Source organism: Frankliniella occidentalis, unplaced genomic scaffold (assembly GCF_000697945.3).
Source record: "Frankliniella occidentalis isolate FOCC.00 unplaced genomic scaffold, Focc_3.1 Scaffold196, whole genome shotgun sequence".
Lineage (NCBI taxonomy): Eukaryota > Metazoa > Arthropoda > Insecta > Thysanoptera > Thripidae > Frankliniella > Frankliniella occidentalis.
The window spans coordinates 331,655-350,434 of record NW_026267322.1 but is presented as its reverse complement, the minus strand read 5'-3'; the positions used below and the strand labels follow the sequence as shown (position 1 = coordinate 350,434).

The 18,780-nt window shown below is 42.8% G+C and overlaps 4 protein-coding genes across 42 annotated transcripts in view; 2 read left to right on the top strand and 2 right to left on the bottom strand.

The window, feature by feature from the left end:
- Positions 1–5,649, top strand: part of LOC113214981 (hexokinase type 2) — a 45,515-nt gene extending 39,866 nt beyond the window's left edge. For 2 of the 4 annotated variants that reach the window (XM_052272256.1, XM_052272254.1), the window contains exons 2-9: positions 1,454–1,616; positions 1,698–1,896; positions 1,987–2,143; positions 2,930–3,029; positions 3,264–3,456; positions 3,531–3,686; positions 3,763–4,039; positions 4,118–5,649. In XM_052272256.1, the coding sequence (XP_052128216.1) occupies positions 1,454–1,616; positions 1,698–1,896; positions 1,987–2,143; positions 2,930–3,029; positions 3,264–3,456; positions 3,531–3,686; positions 3,763–4,039; positions 4,118–4,195 (1,323 nt within the window). In that variant the 3' untranslated portion in view covers positions 4,196–5,649. Of the gene's footprint in view, positions 1–982; positions 1,077–1,453; positions 1,617–1,697; positions 1,897–1,986; positions 2,144–2,283; positions 2,384–2,929; positions 3,030–3,263; positions 3,457–3,530; positions 3,687–3,762; positions 4,040–4,117 lie in introns of those variants that run through there. The other 2 variants (XM_052272257.1, XM_052272255.1) reach the window with 2 other exon arrangements.
- Positions 5,641–7,862, bottom strand: LOC113214982 (uncharacterized). Of its 2 annotated transcripts, none has more exons than XM_026434516.2 (7): positions 7,657–7,862; positions 7,292–7,559; positions 7,040–7,205; positions 6,915–6,944; positions 6,747–6,823; positions 6,470–6,655; positions 5,641–6,379 (listed from the first exon to the last, which is right to left on the bottom strand). In XM_026434516.2, the coding sequence occupies exons 2-7, from the start codon at positions 7,538–7,540 to the stop codon at positions 6,107–6,109; spliced, it is 981 nt and encodes a 326-aa protein (XP_026290301.1). In that variant the 5' UTR covers positions 7,541–7,559; positions 7,657–7,862; the 3' UTR covers positions 5,641–6,106. The 2 variants fall into 2 exon arrangements, with proteins under 2 accessions (XP_026290301.1, XP_026290300.1); XM_026434515.2 differs by having other exon boundaries at positions 7,687–7,861.
- Positions 7,863–7,933: 71 nt separating this feature from the next.
- On the top strand, positions 7,934–16,230 carry LOC113214978 (protein transport protein Sec24C). Of its 35 annotated transcripts, none has more exons than XM_052272221.1 (17): positions 8,088–8,294; positions 8,932–9,164; positions 9,290–9,735; positions 9,790–9,820; positions 9,857–10,092; positions 10,176–10,425; positions 10,516–10,673; positions 10,762–10,872; positions 10,946–11,125; positions 11,215–11,736; positions 11,826–12,320; positions 12,396–12,575; positions 12,666–12,867; positions 12,953–13,147; positions 13,227–13,418; positions 13,498–13,691; positions 13,770–16,230. In XM_052272221.1, the coding sequence occupies exons 2-17, from the start codon at positions 8,942–8,944 to the stop codon at positions 13,908–13,910; spliced, it is 3,756 nt and encodes a 1,251-aa protein (XP_052128181.1). In that variant the 5' UTR covers positions 8,088–8,294; positions 8,932–8,941; the 3' UTR covers positions 13,911–16,230. The 35 variants fall into 35 exon arrangements, with proteins under 35 accessions (XP_052128174.1, XP_052128176.1, XP_052128173.1 ...); XM_052272218.1 differs by having other exon boundaries at positions 9,290–9,753; XM_052272230.1 differs by having other exon boundaries at positions 8,089–8,294; positions 9,290–9,550; positions 9,677–9,753; positions 9,790–10,092.
- Positions 16,201–18,159, bottom strand: LOC113214979 (aldo-keto reductase family 1 member B1-like). The gene is made up of 6 exons (XM_026434513.2): positions 17,989–18,159; positions 17,705–17,734; positions 17,434–17,598; positions 16,829–17,347; positions 16,426–16,574; positions 16,201–16,341 (listed from the first exon to the last, which is right to left on the bottom strand). The coding sequence occupies exons 1-6, from the start codon at positions 18,067–18,069 to the stop codon at positions 16,311–16,313; spliced, it is 975 nt and encodes a 324-aa protein (XP_026290298.2). The 5' UTR covers positions 18,070–18,159; the 3' UTR covers positions 16,201–16,310.
- Positions 18,160–18,780: the final 621 nt, after the last annotated feature.

Genomic DNA, 18,780 nt, shown 5'->3' with positions numbered 1-18,780 from the left:
GTGAGTGAGTGAGTGAGTGAGTGAGTGAGTGAGTGAGTGAGTGAGTGAGTGAGTGAGTGAGTGAGTGAGTGAGTGAGTGAGTTGTATGGGTAGGTAGAATGGGTAGGTAGAATGGGTAGGTAAGTAGGTTGGGTAGGTAGAATGGGTAGGTAAGTAGGTTGGGTAGGTTGGGTAGTTAGAATGGGTAGGTAAGTAGGTTGGGTAGGTTGAATAGGTACGTAGGTGGGTAGGTTTGAATGGGTAGGTAGGTGGGTAGGTTTGAATGGGTAGGTGGGTGGGTAGGTGGGTGGGTGGAAGTGCACGGGGCGTCTCCTCGCTCACGTCCCGTTCCTGGAGGGACCCTGGCGGGACCGTGCGGGTTGCGGTCATCTTCCTTTCAAGGTCAGGTCCGCCCCTCTCCCGGCACCCTCACCCTCAGCAGCGCGCTGCTCCTACCGCGCCAGCCCCTCGACTCGACACCCGCGCGGCCTTCAGCGAGGCCCTGGCGCAGGCCAGCCATGGGGCTAGCGCAGGTCGGTGCAGGCGCCGCGCTCCCCTGATGCGCTTGCGCATTCCCTCCGAGTACCGCGTCCGATAAATGCTGGACAGAACCAACTCGCTCCAATCGCCCTCGTCCTACTCCACAGTGGAAGGCCAGCGGAAGTGGGGATTCTAGAGAGGAACAGCAGGAGTCAAAGTGCGCTCTTTTGGCGTGCTTAGGGCTTTAGCCGAAGTCCTTCCCTTCCTTCCCTGTAGCCGTCGCGAAGCACCTGTCTGATGCTGTACGGCACTCGCGGGCTGTCAGTCGAACCGAACGCACCTTTACAATTACGAAACTCTTCGCCATACCCTACCTACCGTCTCCCCCTCCCTCCTCTTCCTCCGTCCCTTCTCCCTTTCCTTTCCCTCACCTTTCTTTCTCCCCCTCTCCGACGCGTTCCTCATCCTCTTCCCCCTCCTCCTCCTCCACTTCCTCCGCCTCCTCCTCCTCTTCAGTCAGTCAGTCCCCCAACCGCCGCGCCACCCGTCACACCTCTGCACTGCACTGCACTCCCTCTCGTCCTCACTATAAGATGGTGTTGGAAGCTTCACGTCAGGCAAGCGACTGGTTGTCATTCTTTTTTTTTGTTGTAAGATCCTTCGCCATGGCTGTCTCTTACTCAGTGCCCCTGCACGGCGCGCGGCGGGGGCGGGATAGTGTGTGGCACCGCGGGCTCCTAGTGGCCCACAGGGGCCCATGGGGGCCCATAACCTTCAAAGTGTCGTGTGTTTTCGTGTCCTTTCTAGTCGTAAACTAGCTGTTGAGAGACATCAGACGCTCCTCTTTACATTCCTCTAGTGCCTTGTCCTATTTAGTTTTGTGTTTGATGTACTGCTCACGAACTGTCCTGGAGATGGGGAGTCCCTTCCCACGGACACTGCAGTTATTCCTTGTTCCCCCCTGTTCAACTAGAGTGTGTTGTGTTGTTTCCAGATTCGTGAACGATGCAAGGACCTAATCCTCACGGACGAGGTGATCGCCGAGCTCATGCGGCGCATCGCACGGGACGTGGAGAAGGGTCTCGGCAAGGACACCCACAAGGAGGCAGTCATAAAGTGCTTCATCACCTATGTGCAGGATCTTCCAAATGGAACCGGTGAGTCAGCTGGAGTCGAAAATTGTGAAACTGTATTTTTTCACTCTATTACATTTGATTCTAACTTTTACATAATTGCAGAGCGAGGAGAGTTTCTGGCTCTCGATCTTGGCGGCACAAATTTCCGAGTGTTGCTGATTCACCTGGGTCAAAATCATTTTGATATGCAGTCTAAAATCTATGCAATTCCTCAATCCATCATGATTGGTTCTGGAGAACAATTATTTGATCACATTGCTGAATGTCTGGCTAACTTCATGAAGGAACATGATGTTTACAGGTACGTCTGTTTGACCATTACTGAATCCTGTAAAATTTATCATAATTCTGCAGCAGTTTGAACACTTTCATATTATTTTCTTGATTGCAGCCATAAGCTACCTTTAGGCTTCACCTTCAGTTTTCCTCTCCAGCAACTTGGTCTGACAAAAGGTCTCCTAGAAACATGGACAAAAGGCTTCAAATGCAGCGGCGTTGTGGGTAACGATGTGGTGCAGCTTCTCAAGGATGCTATCAAGCGGCGAGGGGTTAGTATTATTATTGTCTCCAAGTTTTGCTCTCGTGGATCAGACAGACTAGATAGTATTGTAGTTACTTTAGCTGCAGTGCGAGTGAGGTATGTTCACACTAGGCAGCCACGCCTTGTGGCATTTATTTTTGATTACAGGATATACAGGTGTCAGTTGTAGCTCTCTTAAATGATACAACTGGCACACTTATAAATTGTGCTTTCCAAAAAACTGACTGCCGAATAGGTTTAATTGTGGGTAAGTCATTCGGCAAAATTAAAGTGAATGCAAAATTGGAACAAAGCTTCATTTAGCATGATGGGGTTTAACAAATAAAATAATTTTGGGCTTATCAATATTTGCTACTGTGATTTTGGCTGTTTCAACTAGGATATTTATAGAGGCTTGTCACAATGCATCTTTTTTTATCTATTTCAACTGTTATTTACTTTGTGCGGTCAAATTAATTAAATATGATAAATTATCAATTTTCGAACAGCATGTCTCCAGGGCAAAAGTATCAAATTTGCTTTGCAGGAACTTCCACATTGTCATCCACATTAGGTTTTTTTTTCTTTCTAATATTTCAAAAGTTTTATTTTGACTTTGTACAACATCTTCAAGATAAGAGAATTGGTTGATCATTCAATTGTGTCTTCATTTGTTGGAGAAGTCACTGCAGCACAGCTTTTGGGACTCCTAATATATGGGACTGCTGATCATTGAGTTCACTACTTCATTGAATGAATTTGGAGCTCTTGTGGGCATGCATGTAACATGGGTACCGCTTTTTATTCTGTTCAGGATATTCAGATCCAGGTCTGCGCCATTCTCAACGACACAACGGGCACACTCATGTCCTGTGCATGGAAGAACCACAACTGCCGAATAGGTCTCATTGTTGGTATGGTTTCACTTTTATTTCAGTTTTCAGTCTGTGTTTTACGAGTTTGAACTTCAGAAGTTAGAGAAAATTACTTTAAGTTAATATGTCCAAGAGTTGGACGTCTCATCTCCATCTTTCATTTTCATAAGAAAAAATAAGCATAGCATGAAACTCTCTTTTAACTTAATTCTAAGTAATTTGTCGTTAACAACCTCATTATCACTTTGTTAATGTTGTTTTCTTTGGTTTCAGGAACTGGGTGTAATGTTTGTTATGTAGAGAAGACTGAAAATTGTGAATTGTTTGATGGAGATGTAAATGCCAAACCTGACTGTATTGTGAATACTGAATGGGGTGCTTTTGGAAGTGATGGTTCACTTGATATTGTGATCACTGAATACGATCGAGAAATAGATGAAAATTCCATCAATGCTGGAAAGCAGTTGTAAGTTTTCCTAATGTATCAAATTTTGTATGTGTGCCTGCAATCCAATTGACGTTTGCATTGACCTTGTTCAGGTTTGAAAAAATGATCTCTGGAATGTACATGGGAGAGTTGGTCCGACTTGCATTGGTACGGTTTACGAAAGATAAATTACTGTTTGGTGGTCAAGGCTCAGACTTTTTGTTCAAGAGAGGAAATTTCTTCACCAAATTTGTCTCTGAAATAGAAAGGTATGTTTTGTTGATCTACATTGTTTTGAAAAATGGGATTGACAATAATCTTACACTGCAAAATTGTAATTTCTAGTGATAAACGTGGAAGTTTCATCAACTGCCGAGAAGTCCTTGGTGAGCTTGGACTTGCACATGCCACTGAACAAGACTGTGCAAATGTTCGATACATCTGTGAATGTGTTTCAAGACGTGCTGCTCATTTGGTGTCTGCTGGTATTGCTGTTCTTATTAACAAGATGAAAGAACCTAGTTTAACTGTTGGAGTTGATGGTTCAGTATATCGTTTTCATCCACACTTCCATGACTTAATGGTGGAGAAAATCAAACAGTTAATTCTTCCTGGTATCAAGGTAAACATATTTTCAATCAATTTCTGTGTAATTTCAGGGTTAGTGTGTGATTTTAATTTTGACTACTTCTGTTTTCAGTTTGATCTGATGCTGTCTGAAGATGGCAGTGGAAGAGGTGCTGCACTAGTAGCGGCAGTTGCATGTAGAGAAAACTGATGTTCTGTTATGTTTATTCAGGTTTTGTAAATATAACTAGAGAATATATTGTATATGAGTGTAAGTGCGTATGTGTGTGTATTAGAGTGTATGTATTGATGAGAGTGTGTAATTATTGTGTGGGTGTGTAAGAACTATGAATCTAGAAGAAGCGGGTCAGGTTACCAGCTACTAGTCTACCCACCACCTGTACTCCAACTGTCCTTACATTTTGTTTATTCAATTACTTTTTACCGTTTTTTAAATGAAATATTATTTTTTTGTATCTGTAGAGGATTTGGTTGGTTTTACTTAGTGTTCTTTTGAAACATGTAATGAGGTTGGTTACTGTGCTTTACTCTGTATATTTTAATATGAAACTGATTCATCCACTATGGCTGGAAACAAATTTTTAAATTGGCTTCTATCTACTGTTGAAGGAAAGTAAGGCTGTGTATCTGGCCCCTCTGTGGGATTTTTTTTGGTATATTATTGTACTTAGTTAATTAATGCACTTGTTAGTCAGATATATTTTTTATTTATATGATCAAGTTGGGCTTAGTTTGTTTTATCCCATGGCATTGGCTCAATATTTCAAATGTCTTGTTGGCGCTGTTTACTGATAAGTGCTTTGTCTCGTATGTAATTTATTAATTTCCTTGTAGAATAGCTGGTGTATAACCAAATTTGCTCCTTTCAAGATGAGTTTCTCTGCCCAATCATGATGAAATCAATATGGGCCCATGAGCATGTGAATGCGTAAGTGTACTTAAAGTAGCAGCATTCCGGTTTTATTTGTTTTAATTTTTTTGAAAATGGATGGACTGCTTGAAGCAAGGAGTCAACTTGCCAGATATTGTGTGGACCAGGAAAATCAACACACACGTAGCAAAATTACGTACTAGTCATAATAGCATGGTATTTGGTGGCACTGTGGACCATGCCACTTAGTGCCATGCGCCTCCCTGGCTCTGATATTTTATCAATTGTATGATGTTGATATGTTATGTATGTGTGCATCTATATTTTTGTTGTAACTTAGTTCTCAAAAAGCAATAGTTAAAAGTGCATTGACATGTTGTTTGGATTATGCATTTCATCATGTTTTGCTGTATCAAACAGAAGTCATGTTCACATGGTTAAAATAATCCACATTACTTAAAATACATTGTATGGTGCTTGTACCTAATTTTTATAGTGGCAAATAACCATAATGTTTTATTAACTGTGGAGTTGAGCAAGTTGTAATGGAACAGACTATGTCAATAGTATGTTGAGACTGGTGTTGTGTACGGCCTGAAGTTCTTTCAATCAAAAAATTGTCTGCCAGAAACTGCCATCAATTACAAACAGATTTGTTCCTTAGACTTGAGACTGTGATTTCTTTTGTCTCCATATCAATGTGGATTCAATGTACATGTTAGACCCCTATAAAATAAAGAAAAAAAGAAAAAACATTTCCCATATATATTATACTTTAGACTAGATCTTTATTTCACCCATTATCGCAGGTGATTTCGAGGTTTCCATGATATTTCAAGAACAGTACCTGGAGGCACAGCTATGGGCTCAGTAGGGTGTGCAACCCAAGGGGTTGCTTACTTCAAAAAACCAGTGCACACTCAGGAAAAAATCAAATAAAGAAAGTCAATAGTCGAAAAGTCAGGATTCGAGAAAATCAGGAGAAAGTTAAGTAAAATCAACGGAAAAGTCGGCTGAACTCCAGAAAAATGAAAATAGCAGAACAGATTGATCGACCTAAGACTTCTAATCAGAGCTACCACACTCACAGGCCGCAAGGCAAATAACATTAACAACCTTTCAGCTTATAAAATTTGTCCTGACTCATTACACACTATGTATGAGTAAAAAGTCAGAAATTAAATTTATCTTGACAAAACAGTAGCACACTTACATTGATGATAATATGAATTACTTCTTTGTATTCAACCATACTTCACGCAATGCAACCCTATCACTTATCGTTGTTGTAAATGGTGGAAATACAGTTATTTGTGGATTTACGTCTCTAGGTTTGTAACATCGAACCTTGTAATTTTTAAAACCATTGGAAGCCCACTCATCAGCAACTAGTGTAATGAGCAGGGATGCAAATTCCTCATCAATTGTAGCATCATCTGGGGGCACTCTCCTCTCCAATATATCAAAATAGCCATTTGTTAACACAGGGACAATGTAATCTACCTGAAAATCATGTGCAAAATCATAAGCATAAAAACAATACTTATAAAATAAAATTCTTAACAAATAATTGAAGAATGAAACAAAACAAACCTTTGATATTATATCTTTTAAGTTTCGTACACGGTCCTGAGCTAGATAGCCGGTATGATCAGAGAGTTTAATTACAAAATACGACTTTTTACTTTTTCCAAATGGTTCTTTAAGCTCATTTTCTAGCTGATTTGCAATATCTTGTCCATCTCTTGCAAAAGAAAGTAAAATAATGTTTCTGTACGTCTGAAAAGAATTTATGGATTTTCAATACAGTATAATGTTGTAGATTGTAGCTAGGCCAAAATCAATTTTTAAGAGATTCTTTACAACATACCTTTGAAAAATTAGTTCTTCTGGTGACTTGAGAGGAGAGCACATTTGGAATGGGAAGAGGAACAGGGTTAAGACAGCCTAGAAAAGTGTAATGTGAAAATGTAATTAGTAGGTAAAGAGAAAAGAATGCTGCTTGATAGATGCACAAGGTCCTAAAAAGGGAACGTACCACTGTCTGATCGTGCATGTTGTGCAAGAGCTACAAGAGGCACAACAAAGATGTTCATCAGAAACAATTATAATTAAAAGTATCCCAAACAACAAAGAATATTAGGGTCATAAATAAAACTATACCCTCCAAATCTTCCTTTTCTAAACGCGCTATTGCCCTGTACAAGGATGCGCATTCTAATGATTTAATCAAGTCCTTTACTTTCATATCTGGGACCATTTTACAAAGATCACGGAGCAGGATTTTAGATGGATGTTTTTTCTCTATATTTGCCATCTCTTTGATTTTCTGCAACATCAAAAACCAAAACAAAATACAATAAATTCATAATATAAAACAACATTTTAAATACTAGATTGAAAATTGAGGCTTACAGAAGCATTATCCTGCGACGTGCAAGGAGTGTTCAGAAAACAGTTTGCTAAGAAAGTCTCAAACGTAAGTGGGGATGACAGGAGTAAAACTTCCTCTAACGCCACTCTGGCTTTACTGCCAAAGCCACATAAAAGGTGAGCAATACCCACATCTTGGGTAATATCCATCAGACGTTTGGCACGCTCTGCCTCATACCTGCTACTCTCATTTACGAGGTGCAGAAATTCACCACGAATCAGTTCACCCATGTTGACAGTTGAGAGGAATCTGCAACAAAACTGCATTAATACAGTGTCATTTACTCAAGCAGTATTTGCTTCAAAATGATAAGCTGAAAAGGCATAAAAAATAAAGGTCTGTTTACACAAATGACAATCATAATAAATCATTATACCAAACTATTTCATGTGAAACCTGACAAGAGGTTTCTGTGGAACAAGAAAGAGGGATACTTTCTGGGTAGGGGGTAATGAGTCATCACATGTATTATTTTCTTCGATGTTCAAAGAAGGTTCCAAACAGGAAAATATTGAACGCCTACTCCCACTACGCGATACTTTGACGTGACTGACGTCACTGTCGTTGAAGGGGAATTTCTCTTACCGACACAACAAATAAACAGACGTGAGAGATGAGAAATACATGCTGTTACAAAACAGACCGCAGGCAGGGTGCAGAACTTCTGCATTGTCAAATCATCTTTATCAGTCTGTACGGGAAGGTGCGGTAATTTTGTCGATCACCTCTTCATAAGTATAAAAACATACACCACTGTCACATTTTGCCGTGTTTAAGATTAAGAACACCTCTGCAGTCCCTGCAAACTTGTCAAAATCGGTGTTTATGTTTGTACTTCTGTCCCTGAGTTGGCCCAGCCTTACGTGGCAGACGTTGGGCAGCTGGAGTAAACGGAGAGCTTAAATCTATCCAATTTCACGTATTTTTGGAACTATCTTGTTGGTTGATTAAGTAGAAAGTTCTCCTCTGCCGTTGAAGTGACCGGTGAGTTGCTGGAGATGTTCTAGTAATTCGAAGTAACCGTGAAACTGGGCTTTAGAACTGTCACTGACCGTCTAGCAGACTGACAGTTTCCCCTTCATTCATAGCGAAATCGGCGTTTTCCCAAAGAGAATATCTAAAACTCTAACTAACTCGTAACGTACTAGTCCATAAACTTAAATATTTTTTTATTTTTTCGGATGACCTGATCGGCTTAAAACCCATGTTATATTTACTTCGTTTTCATGTTGTTGTCAGAGAGAGGTTAAGCATCTTGTAGGGAAGAACGTACAGGATCCTCGACCTACATTCTATGCCACATATTATTTCACATTCTTTTACTCTCCCATCTCCACTTACTGCTCACAATTACATCACTGATTTCTTTTTTTATATATGTCTTTTTGTTTGCTTTTAACACAATATCATAGGAAATTCTGGAGACACTTGTACCAGATGTGCTAACAGTCGCTAGCGTAATGAAACAATTTATGTGTGATAAATATTACAGTTCATTTATCTGTACAGCTCCACTGCACACATTTCCATTCTAGCAATTGAACACACACACTCATCTTACATTTGAATAATTCACATGTTGTGTTTATCTGCTAAGTATTGTCAAATCTTTTCGTCACAGGAGCTCTAGCATGAATCCGGCGTATCCGCCGCCACAACCTTCGCCATATGGAGCAGCTCCAGTAACTGGGTACGGGCAATCGCCTGCTGGACAAGGGTATGGACCTCCTCCCCAAAGAAATTACGGGGGCGCTCCACCACCAGGAGCTATGCCCGGGCCTGGAGTCAACAACTCACCTGGAATTGCATCATTTCCATTGAATGGTCCATCACCTCAGCCGCCTAACTCACAGGGTATTTATTCTATCAATTTAAAATGTCATTAATGAAGGCTTATTTTAAATTCACCATGATCATGTCATAACTGCCGTACATTCGTTTCTTATTTTTCTAAAATTCCGCGTCATGTTTTATGCCAGGTCCTATGTCTGGAGCTCCAACTGGCCCACCAATGGGTCCATCAAGTGGTCTGGCAATGGGCTCAGTAGACATGATGAAATCTCAATCGAACCACATGGCAGGAGGTTTCCCACATGGCCAGGGGCACCCTGGATTGCAACCAGGTCTACAACAGAGACAACAACCTCAGCAGTTTGGTGGTCCTCTGCCCCAGGGTCCACCCCAAGCAACACCTCAGGGCCCACCTCATCCACAAGGCCCTCCTCACCAGCAGGGTCCACCTCAACCTCAGGGCCCACCTCAACCGCAAGGCCCACCTCAACCTCAGGGCCCTCCCCAACCGCAAGGCCCACCTCACCTGCAAGGCCCACCTCACCTGCAAGGCCCACCTCACCTGCAAGGCCCACCTCACCAGCAGGGTCCACCTCACCAGCAGGGCCCACCTCACCAGCAGGGTCCACCTCACCTGCAAGGCCCACCTCACCTGCAAGGCCCACCTCACCTGCAAGGCCCACCTCACCAGCAGGGTCCACCTCACCAGCAGGGCCCACCTCACCAGCAGGGTCCACCTCAACCTCAGGGCCCACCTCAGCCTCAGGGTCCACCTAAGCCTCAGGCCCCCCACGGGCCTCCTCAAGCTAACCAGCCGTCTTTGCAAGGGCTTCAGCAAGGCCCAATGCAGGGACCGCAGGGCCTTTCCCCTGGAAACCCGGGTCAAATAACAGAGCAGATGTCTGGTATGAATCTCAACAACTCTCCTCAAAGATTTGGTGGTCCCTCCCTGGCTCATGGTCCTCCTATGTCATCTCAACTTCCTCCTCAAGTAAGTAACAGTTATTTAAAAAGCTAAGTTTGCTGTGCTCTTTCAAACTATACATTCATTTCTAAATTACGTAACTCTTTCAGTCTGGGGCCTTGAGGAATGGTCCAGGTCAGCTCCCGCCTTCAAACCTTGGACCTGCAGGTTTCCCCCCTTCTCTAAATGGAGGGACCCCGGCCAACACAGCTGCTGATGGTACCCCTCAGTCTCCTTGGATGCCAAATTTACAATCTCCCTCACACACCAGTCGGCCTCCTCTGCAACAGGGTAGTCCATACATGAATGGGATGCCAGGTCAACCTCTCCCTGGAATGAATAGAGGACCTCTGCCCCCTGGTAGATATTTGTTTGCTACAAACTCATTAGAAAGCTTTTTGGTATACTGAGAATATCATAATTTTGAAGGATACAAAATGTTATTTACAGGTGGTAATACTATGACAAATGGTCCTCAAATGGGATATCCTGGTGCAGTGCCCCCAATGCCTGGTCAGTACCCTCCTCAGCCACAGCCTGGAATGGGCTATCAACAACAACCTGGTGTTCCCGGCTCTCATATGAACAAGGGCTACCCCCCTGCTCCGGTAACTGTTCAGTTTATAATACAGCTCTTACAGTGTTTTGCATTTTTCATTAAACCACTTAATACCGTTATTGCATTTTCTTCCTCAGGGTGGAATTCAGTCCCCGACACAGTATGGTGCCTCTCAAGCCGGTATGTTTCCTGCTCAGCAGCAAAAACAGCAGCAGAAAAGGTTGGATCCAGCTCACATGCCTAGCCAGGTAATGGGAAACCCATTTTTATTTTTGTATTGAAGGAGAAGGAGATTCTAGTGTAATCTTTCTTTATCTTCAGATTCAAGTTATGGAAGAAGACGAGAAGAATAATGGAGGGGTATTTGGCACCTGCCAGAAAGGGAAAGCCCCACCTCTTGTTACTACCAACTTCATTGTTCAAGATCAGGGCTATTGTAGCCCTCGGTTTATTAGAGCCTCTATGTATAATATACCAACTACATCAGACATCATGAAACAGGTAGGCAAAAAGATGAATTTGTTTAATCTCTATCAGAGGGCTTGTGACTTGTGTCCAACTATCTCACATTCAACTTTTACTTCCCTCAGACCAAACTTCCTCTTGCTCTGATCATAAGCCCAATGGCAGAAACAAAACCTCAGGAAATGCCACCTCCTGTGGTTGATATGGGAGAGGTTGGTCCAGTAAGATGCATTCGCTGCAAAGCATACATGTGCCCTTTCATGCAGTTTGTGGATGGGGGGAGGAGATTCCACTGTCTGTTCTGCAAGGCAACAACAGAAGTACCTGCAGACTACTTTCAACACTTGGACCACACTGGCATGCGAGTTGATCGCTTTGAGCGTCCAGAACTTATGCTGGGTGCTTATGAGTTTGTAGCAACCAAAGAGTATTGCAGAAATAATACCATCCCGAAACCACCTGCTTTAATCTTCTGTATTGATGTATCATATAACAACATAAAGTCAGGAATGGTACATCTCTTGTGCTCCCGTATGAAAGAGTTGTTGAAGAACTTGCCAATAGATACTGCTGTTGGGGCACAGAAGACAAACATGAAAGTTGGTTTCATTACTTATAACAACACAGTTCACTTCTACAACATAAAGGTAAGTAATTTTTTAAAATTTTGATTGCACGAATCTGCTCTTCTATCCACATCATTTTGATACTACATTTTGATTATACATTTTTTTAGAGTTGCCTTGCTCAACCACAAATGATGGTTGTTGGAGATGTCCAAGAAATGTTTATGCCGCTTCTGGATGGTTTCCTATGTGATGCCGAAGAATCAGCATCTGTCATTGATTCATTGATGGAACAGATCCCAGCTATGTTTGGGGAAACGAGGGAAACAGAAACCGTACTTGCACCAGCTATTCAAGCGGGCATGGAGGCATTGAAGGCAGCTGAGTGTGCTGGAAAACTACTTGTTTTCCATTCTTCACTTCCAATCGCTGAGGCTCCTGGCAAACTCAAAAATCGAGATGACCGCAAGCTCTTAGGAACAGACAAAGAAAAAACAGTCTTAACACCTCAGAATAATGTTTACAATACTCTTGGCCAGGAGTGTGTCGGAGTTGGGTGCAGTGTGGATCTTTTTGTTTTTAATAATTCCTATATTGATATTGCAACTATTGGTCAAGTTGCTCGATTGACTGGAGGAGAAGTATACAAGTACACTTATTTCCAGGTAAAAAACGTTTCCATATTGATTTTTTGACTTTTGGCTGCCTTACATTTATGTTGTTATTTACTTGTTACTTAGGCTGACACAGATGGAGACCGGTTAATTGCTGATTTGCAAAGAAACATTAGTCGGTCCATAGGTTTTGATTCTGTGATGAGGGTTAGAACATCAACTGGAGTTAGGCCTACAGATTTTTATGGTCATTTCTTCATGAGCAATACTACAGACATGGAACTAGCAAGCATTGATTGTGACAAGGTAATGGCATCTTATTTCCTGATTGTGTTCACAGCTATTCACTATATGTACTTTTAACCCTTTTCACCTCATTGTCTTAAAAAAATTTAGGGAGTGGCAATTGAGATAAAACATGATGATAAACTTGCTGAAGATGATGGAGTATATATCCAAGTTGCATTGTTGTATACATCTTGTGGTGGCCAGAGAAGACTTCGCATTTTAAATCTGGCTCTAAAGACATGCTCTCAAATGGCAGATGTTTTCAGGACATGTGATCTGGATACTATTGTCAATTTCTTCTCAAAGCTTGGTAAGAAATTTATAATAAATAGGTCTCGTTCTGCCAATATTTTTTAATGGGAACTTTTGTCACTGTTAAAATATTTTGTCAATAGCTTGTTACAGACTACTTGAACATGCACCAAAGCAAGTTAAAGATGGACTTGTGAATGTATGTGCTCAAATTTTGGCGTGTTATCGTAAAAATGTTGCTAGCCCTTCATCAGCAGGCCAACTTATATTGCCTGAAACTATGAAGCTACTTCCTTTGTACCTTAATTGTCTACTGAAAAATGATGCATTATCTGGAGGTTTGTAGTTTGTCTTCATTTTTGCTTGTATTTTATGATTGGAAATTTGATGTTAAACTTACTACAATTTATTTTTTAGGTTCAGATATGACTATAGATGACCGATCATATGTCATGCAGGCTGTGATGACACATGATGTGCCATCATCTGTTGTATACTTTTACCCACGACTTATGCCTCTTCACACTGTCAATCCTGATTCGGTTGACATACCTTTCCCAGTTAGATGCAGCATCGAAAACATGGAGGATACTGGCGTGTACTTATTAGGTTATTATATTATTAATACAGTTTAGTGATTGGTGTAGACTTTGTAGAAACACTGCATTTTATCAACATCTTTTTACAGAAAATGGAATCCACATGTTCATGTGGATTGGCTTGGCCACCAGCCCTGAGTGGCTGCAAGCTGTATTTGGAGTATCAAATGCCAGTCAAATTGATGTAGAAAGACCGTTCCTTCCTGATTTGGACACTCCACTATCACATAGAGTGAGAAAAATTATAAGTGATGTTCGGTCTAAAAGACATAGATGTATGAGGGTATGTATACCTATTTATATATTAATTGAGTTTCATGCTGTGAGAAGCTGTAATTACTTATGTATTTTTTTTTTTCAGCTTACATTGGTGAGGCAGAGAGACAAAATGGAAATGGTTATGAAACATTTCCTAGCTGAAGATCGTGGAGTGGATGGCTCTCCTTCTTATGTGGATTTCTTATGCCAGCTGCACAAAGAAATTCGTGGTTTACTTGAATAGTTTAAGCAGTATAGGCTAAGATGCCAACATTAACAGAAATGGTCGATCTTGAGATGTCTATCTTTGTTGCATGGTTTTTTGTAAGTCAAAGGCTAGTAATTAAAACCAATGCAGTCTGAATTACATTCTAAAAAAATTGAAGACCTCATTGGTGACTTTCACATTTTATTAATGATGAGGTGTATTGCTACTTCTGCTCCAATCACTGAGCCAGCCTATAGTTCCTGGGTGGTGGTTGTTGGTACAATCATAACATAACATAAATAGGAAAACGAATTTTTCAGTTTGCTCAGATTACGCGTTTTAATTGTTTGCTCAAAGTTGCCTGATTTTCAATCGCATGTTTCATGACATCATTGAGCCATGAGTTACCCTCATACTTGAACCCTTCAACAAAAACTATAACAACTTGTGCGACAACATTTAAATTAGGAATTACAAGTTTTGTCTTAAAGTAACTTCAACCATTATGTTGTTTGTAAATTGTATATTTTAGAAGACTGGTTACTTGATCATAAAGGTTTAGCATTACTTTCAAGAACTGACATTAGTTGTACTTTATAAAAATGCTGGTTTTTCTATTTAGCCATAGCAGTTTTGGTGTTTGAAGGAAAGAAAAAGCTGTTACAGCACTGCATTATCCAACCACTGCTGCTGCTGCTGCTGGGCTTTGTGCCGCTGGTCTGAACTATTCAAAATACTGCATAACCTATTCTACCACTGCATCTGTATTGCATCACATCATAGGTGAGAGATTGTTTTATTTGTTTATGAATTGATGATGGAAAAACTATCATTCTTAAACTTACCATTGTGGTAAATCATGTATTTAGGAAAATTATTCTACCTCAATTTTTCTATGCAATCATCAAAGTTGGCTTTTGCCATTATGTATGTGTGTATGTATGTTTTTGTTTCCAACATTGTTTTGAATTTAAAAACGTGTACTTCTTTTCTGGTAATGAACAAACACACTAAAGTTCCCTTTGGTGTCTTGTGATATCATGGTGTTCACTCTGAAGTTGCAAACTCTGTTCAATATTATCCAGGGTATGAAAAGCCTTCCACCTCTAACTCACTGTGCGATGCAGGAATCAGAATTTTCCATGGAAAATCTGGTGATGTATGATGATTATATGACTCATTGTGTCAATTGGATTAGAACATAGCAACAAATTTTAAAACTACATAATTTTTCCTTGCGGTTGGTTTTAAACTGACTATATCACTACTGTGTAATTTTATATTTGTTTTGTGATTTTCACAAAAATATTTGGGTCTGTAAGTGTGTACTTGGAAGTGTATGTGTGTTTATATGTAAGAAAAACTATTGTTGGTAAATTACTAGGAGTGTAAAATGTGTATATACTGCCCACTGTGTGTATTTCTGTTTAGCTGGTACCTATAGGTGTATGTATTCCAATTTTGACTCTTTACTTACGTTCTGTACATTTGATCCAGCTTTCAAAGAAAGAAGCAGTGTTGCATTTTTTAAATCCCCTTGTGTTTTGAAAACTTGATATGAAATAGTCTTTGAAATTATTTTGCTCGACACTGCATTAATGGAACTTCCATTAATGCAATGCCGGACAAATTTTTCTGGGACTGCTTGTTACCTTCCCACTGGGTTGACAGTTTCGAATTCTGTGATTCCAGGGACTGAGGGGATAGTTATCATAGCATGATGGCAATCACATTTGCCTCCTTATTTTAATTGTTGAAAATATACATTTCATTTTGTTCTCATGAAGTGTTTGTTGACTGTTTTGTTGTAGAGCACTTGTTTCACCGAATAGGTGCTTCCAATTTTATCACTATTTCTGTAGTTTTCTTCTGTGAAATATTTGTTTGCCATTGTGTTTATCAGTGAGGTTGGAGCTGAGGGTTGAAACCAGCACATTTTCCGATAATCTGGAATGGTTGTGGGATAAGTTTGGCAATAAAAGGTATAAGACTAGCAGCATCAGCTAAGTAGCTTGCAATGACCAAGCATTGTTAATAATACAATTTTGATGAGTCTTCATAAAAGTGCAAAGATTTAATTTTTCTGACTTTTTCAGTGTTTTTTTTTTTTTTTTTTGTGAGAAAATGCTTTGCAAAGTTGTAGTATTGTATCCAATTCCAATCTTTCCCTAATGTATTTTATCTGGTACACACATGCATATATTTATGATAAACAATTTACTATGAATATTTTTATGGAACGTATTATTGTTATAATTTTTCCATGTTGAGAATTGCGACACATAGCGAGATTCATAAACAATTGTAACATACCATTAAAAGAGGATTTTGTGGAATAAACGCTTTTATTATCAAATCTTATTGAATTTTCTTGGTGTTTTAATAGAAGGGAGAGTAGTTGTTAATCTGGAAAGTCCTGTCTTACTAAGAAGTAGCTTAAAAAGGATATTCAGGATGACCGAGTCCTCTGAAAAATAACAAAGAAAACCCCATATTAAAAACCCCTTTCATGTTTGTGGGTAAGTTAAGTCAAGTCATGAACCAAACTTACTCAAGGAAAGGACACATGCGCCTATCCTTGTTAAGTGCTTCGAGTATAGACATGTCTTGGGCACTCAGCTCAAAATCGAAAATATTGAAATTCTCCTGAATTCTCGACTTTGTTACCGACTTGGGGATCGGCACTGCACCGCGTTGCACCTGGAAAGCCTGCACTGTTAGACTGAATTCTCGTGTGAAGTTAAGCATTGGTATTCCAAATAAGTCTTAAATAAACAAGTTGTCTCATGACGAAACATTTCTCACTACTTTTGGCGCATTGTTCAATATGAGTAAACCTCAGCCAACAGGCTGTGTGAATTGGGAGTTACCATTTTTTGTCAAGTAACGACTTAACATTTGACAGTGTTAGAGAAATCAGCACCAAAAATCATCTGTGAGTCGCCAGAACTCACCAGGTAACGCAGAATGACCTGCCCGGGGGTCTTGTCGTGCTTCTTCCCGACCTCCGCGATGGTCCTGTCGTCCAGGAGGCGGTCGACCTTGCCGAGGCTCCAGTCGCTCTCGGGGGAGCCGAAGGGGCTGTAGGCCACGACGCGCACCCCGAGCTGCTGGCACAGTTCGAGCAGGGGCTTCTGGGAGAGGTACGGGTGGCACTCTATCTGGTTCACCACCGGCTTGATGTCGCAGTTGTCCATGAGTCGCCTGAGCTGCGCCGCGTTGAAGTTGGACACGCCGATGGAGCGGACCAGGCCCTGGCGCACCAGCTGCTCCATGGCTCGCCACGTGTCCAGGATGTCCACGGAGCTGAACAGCACCTTGCCGTCGGGGCCCTTGGGGGTGAGGTCGTCGCCGTCTTTGAAGGCCGTGGGCCAGTGCATCAGGTACAGGTCGATGTAGTCCAGGCCCAGGTTCGACAGCGACTTGCGGCAGGTCCTCTCCACCGCGTCAGGGTGGTGTGAGTTGTTCCAGAGCTGAAACAAAGGGTGGTCGTCTTGTGCCGGTGAAGGGGGTGCCGCCGCTGACGTCTCCCCGGCCGGCCGCCGGCCACGCCCCCTACCTTGGTGCAGACGAAGACGTCCTCGCGCTTGACGACGCCCTGCGCTATCTTGGCCCGCACCGCGGCGCCCACCTCCTCCTCGTTCTGGTAGAGCAGCGCGCCGTCGATGTGCCGGTAGCCGATGTCGAGGGCGTCCATCACGGCCTGCTGCACCTGGCCGACGTGCTGCAAGGGAAGTGCCACAAACACGGCATGAAGGCGAGGGCGGCGGCGGGGCCGGCCGAACCGGGGCCAGGTAAGTAGACAGTGTCCCTGCTTCGTTACTCCTTACCGAGTCGAGACGTTTGCCCAATGGATTCCCCTGCAAGAAGTTAGACACAAGTATATTATATTAGCACACAGCACTCTGCATCGCATTTGCAGACGTGCGAGCAGGCCACCTGGTCAGGATACAAACAGGCAAACCCGCTCGCGCATTCATGCGATTCAGCGGAACTATAGTTTTGTTAAAACCCAGAACCGATGAGAAGCAGTGGGATTCCGGAACGATGTGGTAACGACGTCGACAATGAAAAGTCGACGTCGGTTTGATTGAGTATCATTATAAACACACACCTGGTAGGTGCCCAGTCCGATGACGGGCATCTGCGTGCCATCGTTGAGGGCGACTTTGGGGGCGGGGCGGGGTGCCGGCATGGTGTATAGTGCTGGCGCTGCGGCGGCTGGCGTGGACCGTACTGCGTACTGCCGCAGTCGCCGTCGTCAGCCCGCCGCCCCCCGCCGGACCGGACCGCGCTGCCCTCGAGTGTTTGTCGCCCTCCTGGTTATCAGAGACATGCCATGAGGAGCCCTGGCGCGCCGGCCCCGCTCATTATCGTCAATTATTTCGTATTTTCCCATCACCGAACGTTTTAGTCTCCCCCCCCCCCTTCACGTTTGAGAGTGACTTTACCTTATTGGTCAAAGTCTCTTCTTCTAAAAGACCTCCTGACGATGAAGACGTCTGTCGATCACGATACGCGCGCGGGAAAGGGAGAGAGAGAAATGGAGGGGAGGATGACCTTTGACCCTGACCATCCGGACGGGCAATCAATCAAACACGCCCACCGCGACGCGCAAAAGCGTCGAGCAGCCAGCAGCGTGCGCGTCGCGGAGAGTGAAACCGTTCTCCTCGCCGCGGGCGGGGCGACCTCCTCGGTGGGCGGCGCGGACGGCCGCGGGACGGTCGCGGGACGGGTCCGGCGCCGCGCAAACCGACCGAGCCGCGGGCTCAGTCCCGCGCGCCAGCGGGCCGGCGGGCAGCGCGCCGAGGAGGTGGACCCGCGGCCGCGCTGGTCAGCCCGGCCCCCCGGCGCGCGGTAGCAGCGTGGCTCGCGGCCGGCCCGGACGCTGCTGCCGCCTGGCGGC

Excerpts from the sequence above, each read along its gene's own strand:
- LOC113214982 (XM_026434516.2), bottom strand. The coding sequence starts at position 7,540 with ATGGGTGAACTGATTCGTGGTGAATTTCTGCACCTCGTAAATGAGAGT. Across the intron at positions 7,206-7,291 it reads CGTCGCAGGATAATGCTTCT|AAAATCAAAGAGATGGCAAA; the intron begins GTAAGCCTCAAT and ends TTGATGTTGCAG. Across the intron at positions 6,656-6,746 it reads GAAGAACTAATTTTTCAAAG|ACGTACAGAAACATTATTTT; the intron begins GTATGTTGTAAA and ends AATTCTTTTCAG.
- LOC113214978 (XM_052272214.1), top strand. The coding sequence starts at position 8,942 with ATGAATCCGGCGTATCCGCCGCCACAACCTTCGCCATATGGAGCAGCT. Across the intron at positions 10,426-10,515 it reads TAGAGGACCTCTGCCCCCTG|GTGGTAATACTATGACAAAT; the intron begins GTAGATATTTGT and ends TGTTATTTACAG. Across the intron at positions 10,873-10,945 it reads CAGCTCACATGCCTAGCCAG|ATTCAAGTTATGGAAGAAGA; the intron begins GTAATGGGAAAC and ends CTTTATCTTCAG.
- LOC113214979 (XM_026434513.2), bottom strand. The coding sequence starts at position 18,069 with ATGCCGGCACCCCGCCCCGCCCCCAAAGTCGCCCTCAACGATGGCACG. Across the intron at positions 17,599-17,704 it reads TGGGCAAACGTCTCGACTCG|CACGTCGGCCAGGTGCAGCA; the intron begins GTAAGGAGTAAC and ends CTTCCCTTGCAG. Across the intron at positions 17,348-17,433 it reads ACGTCTTCGTCTGCACCAAG|CTCTGGAACAACTCACACCA; the intron begins GTAGGGGGCGTG and ends CCTTTGTTTCAG.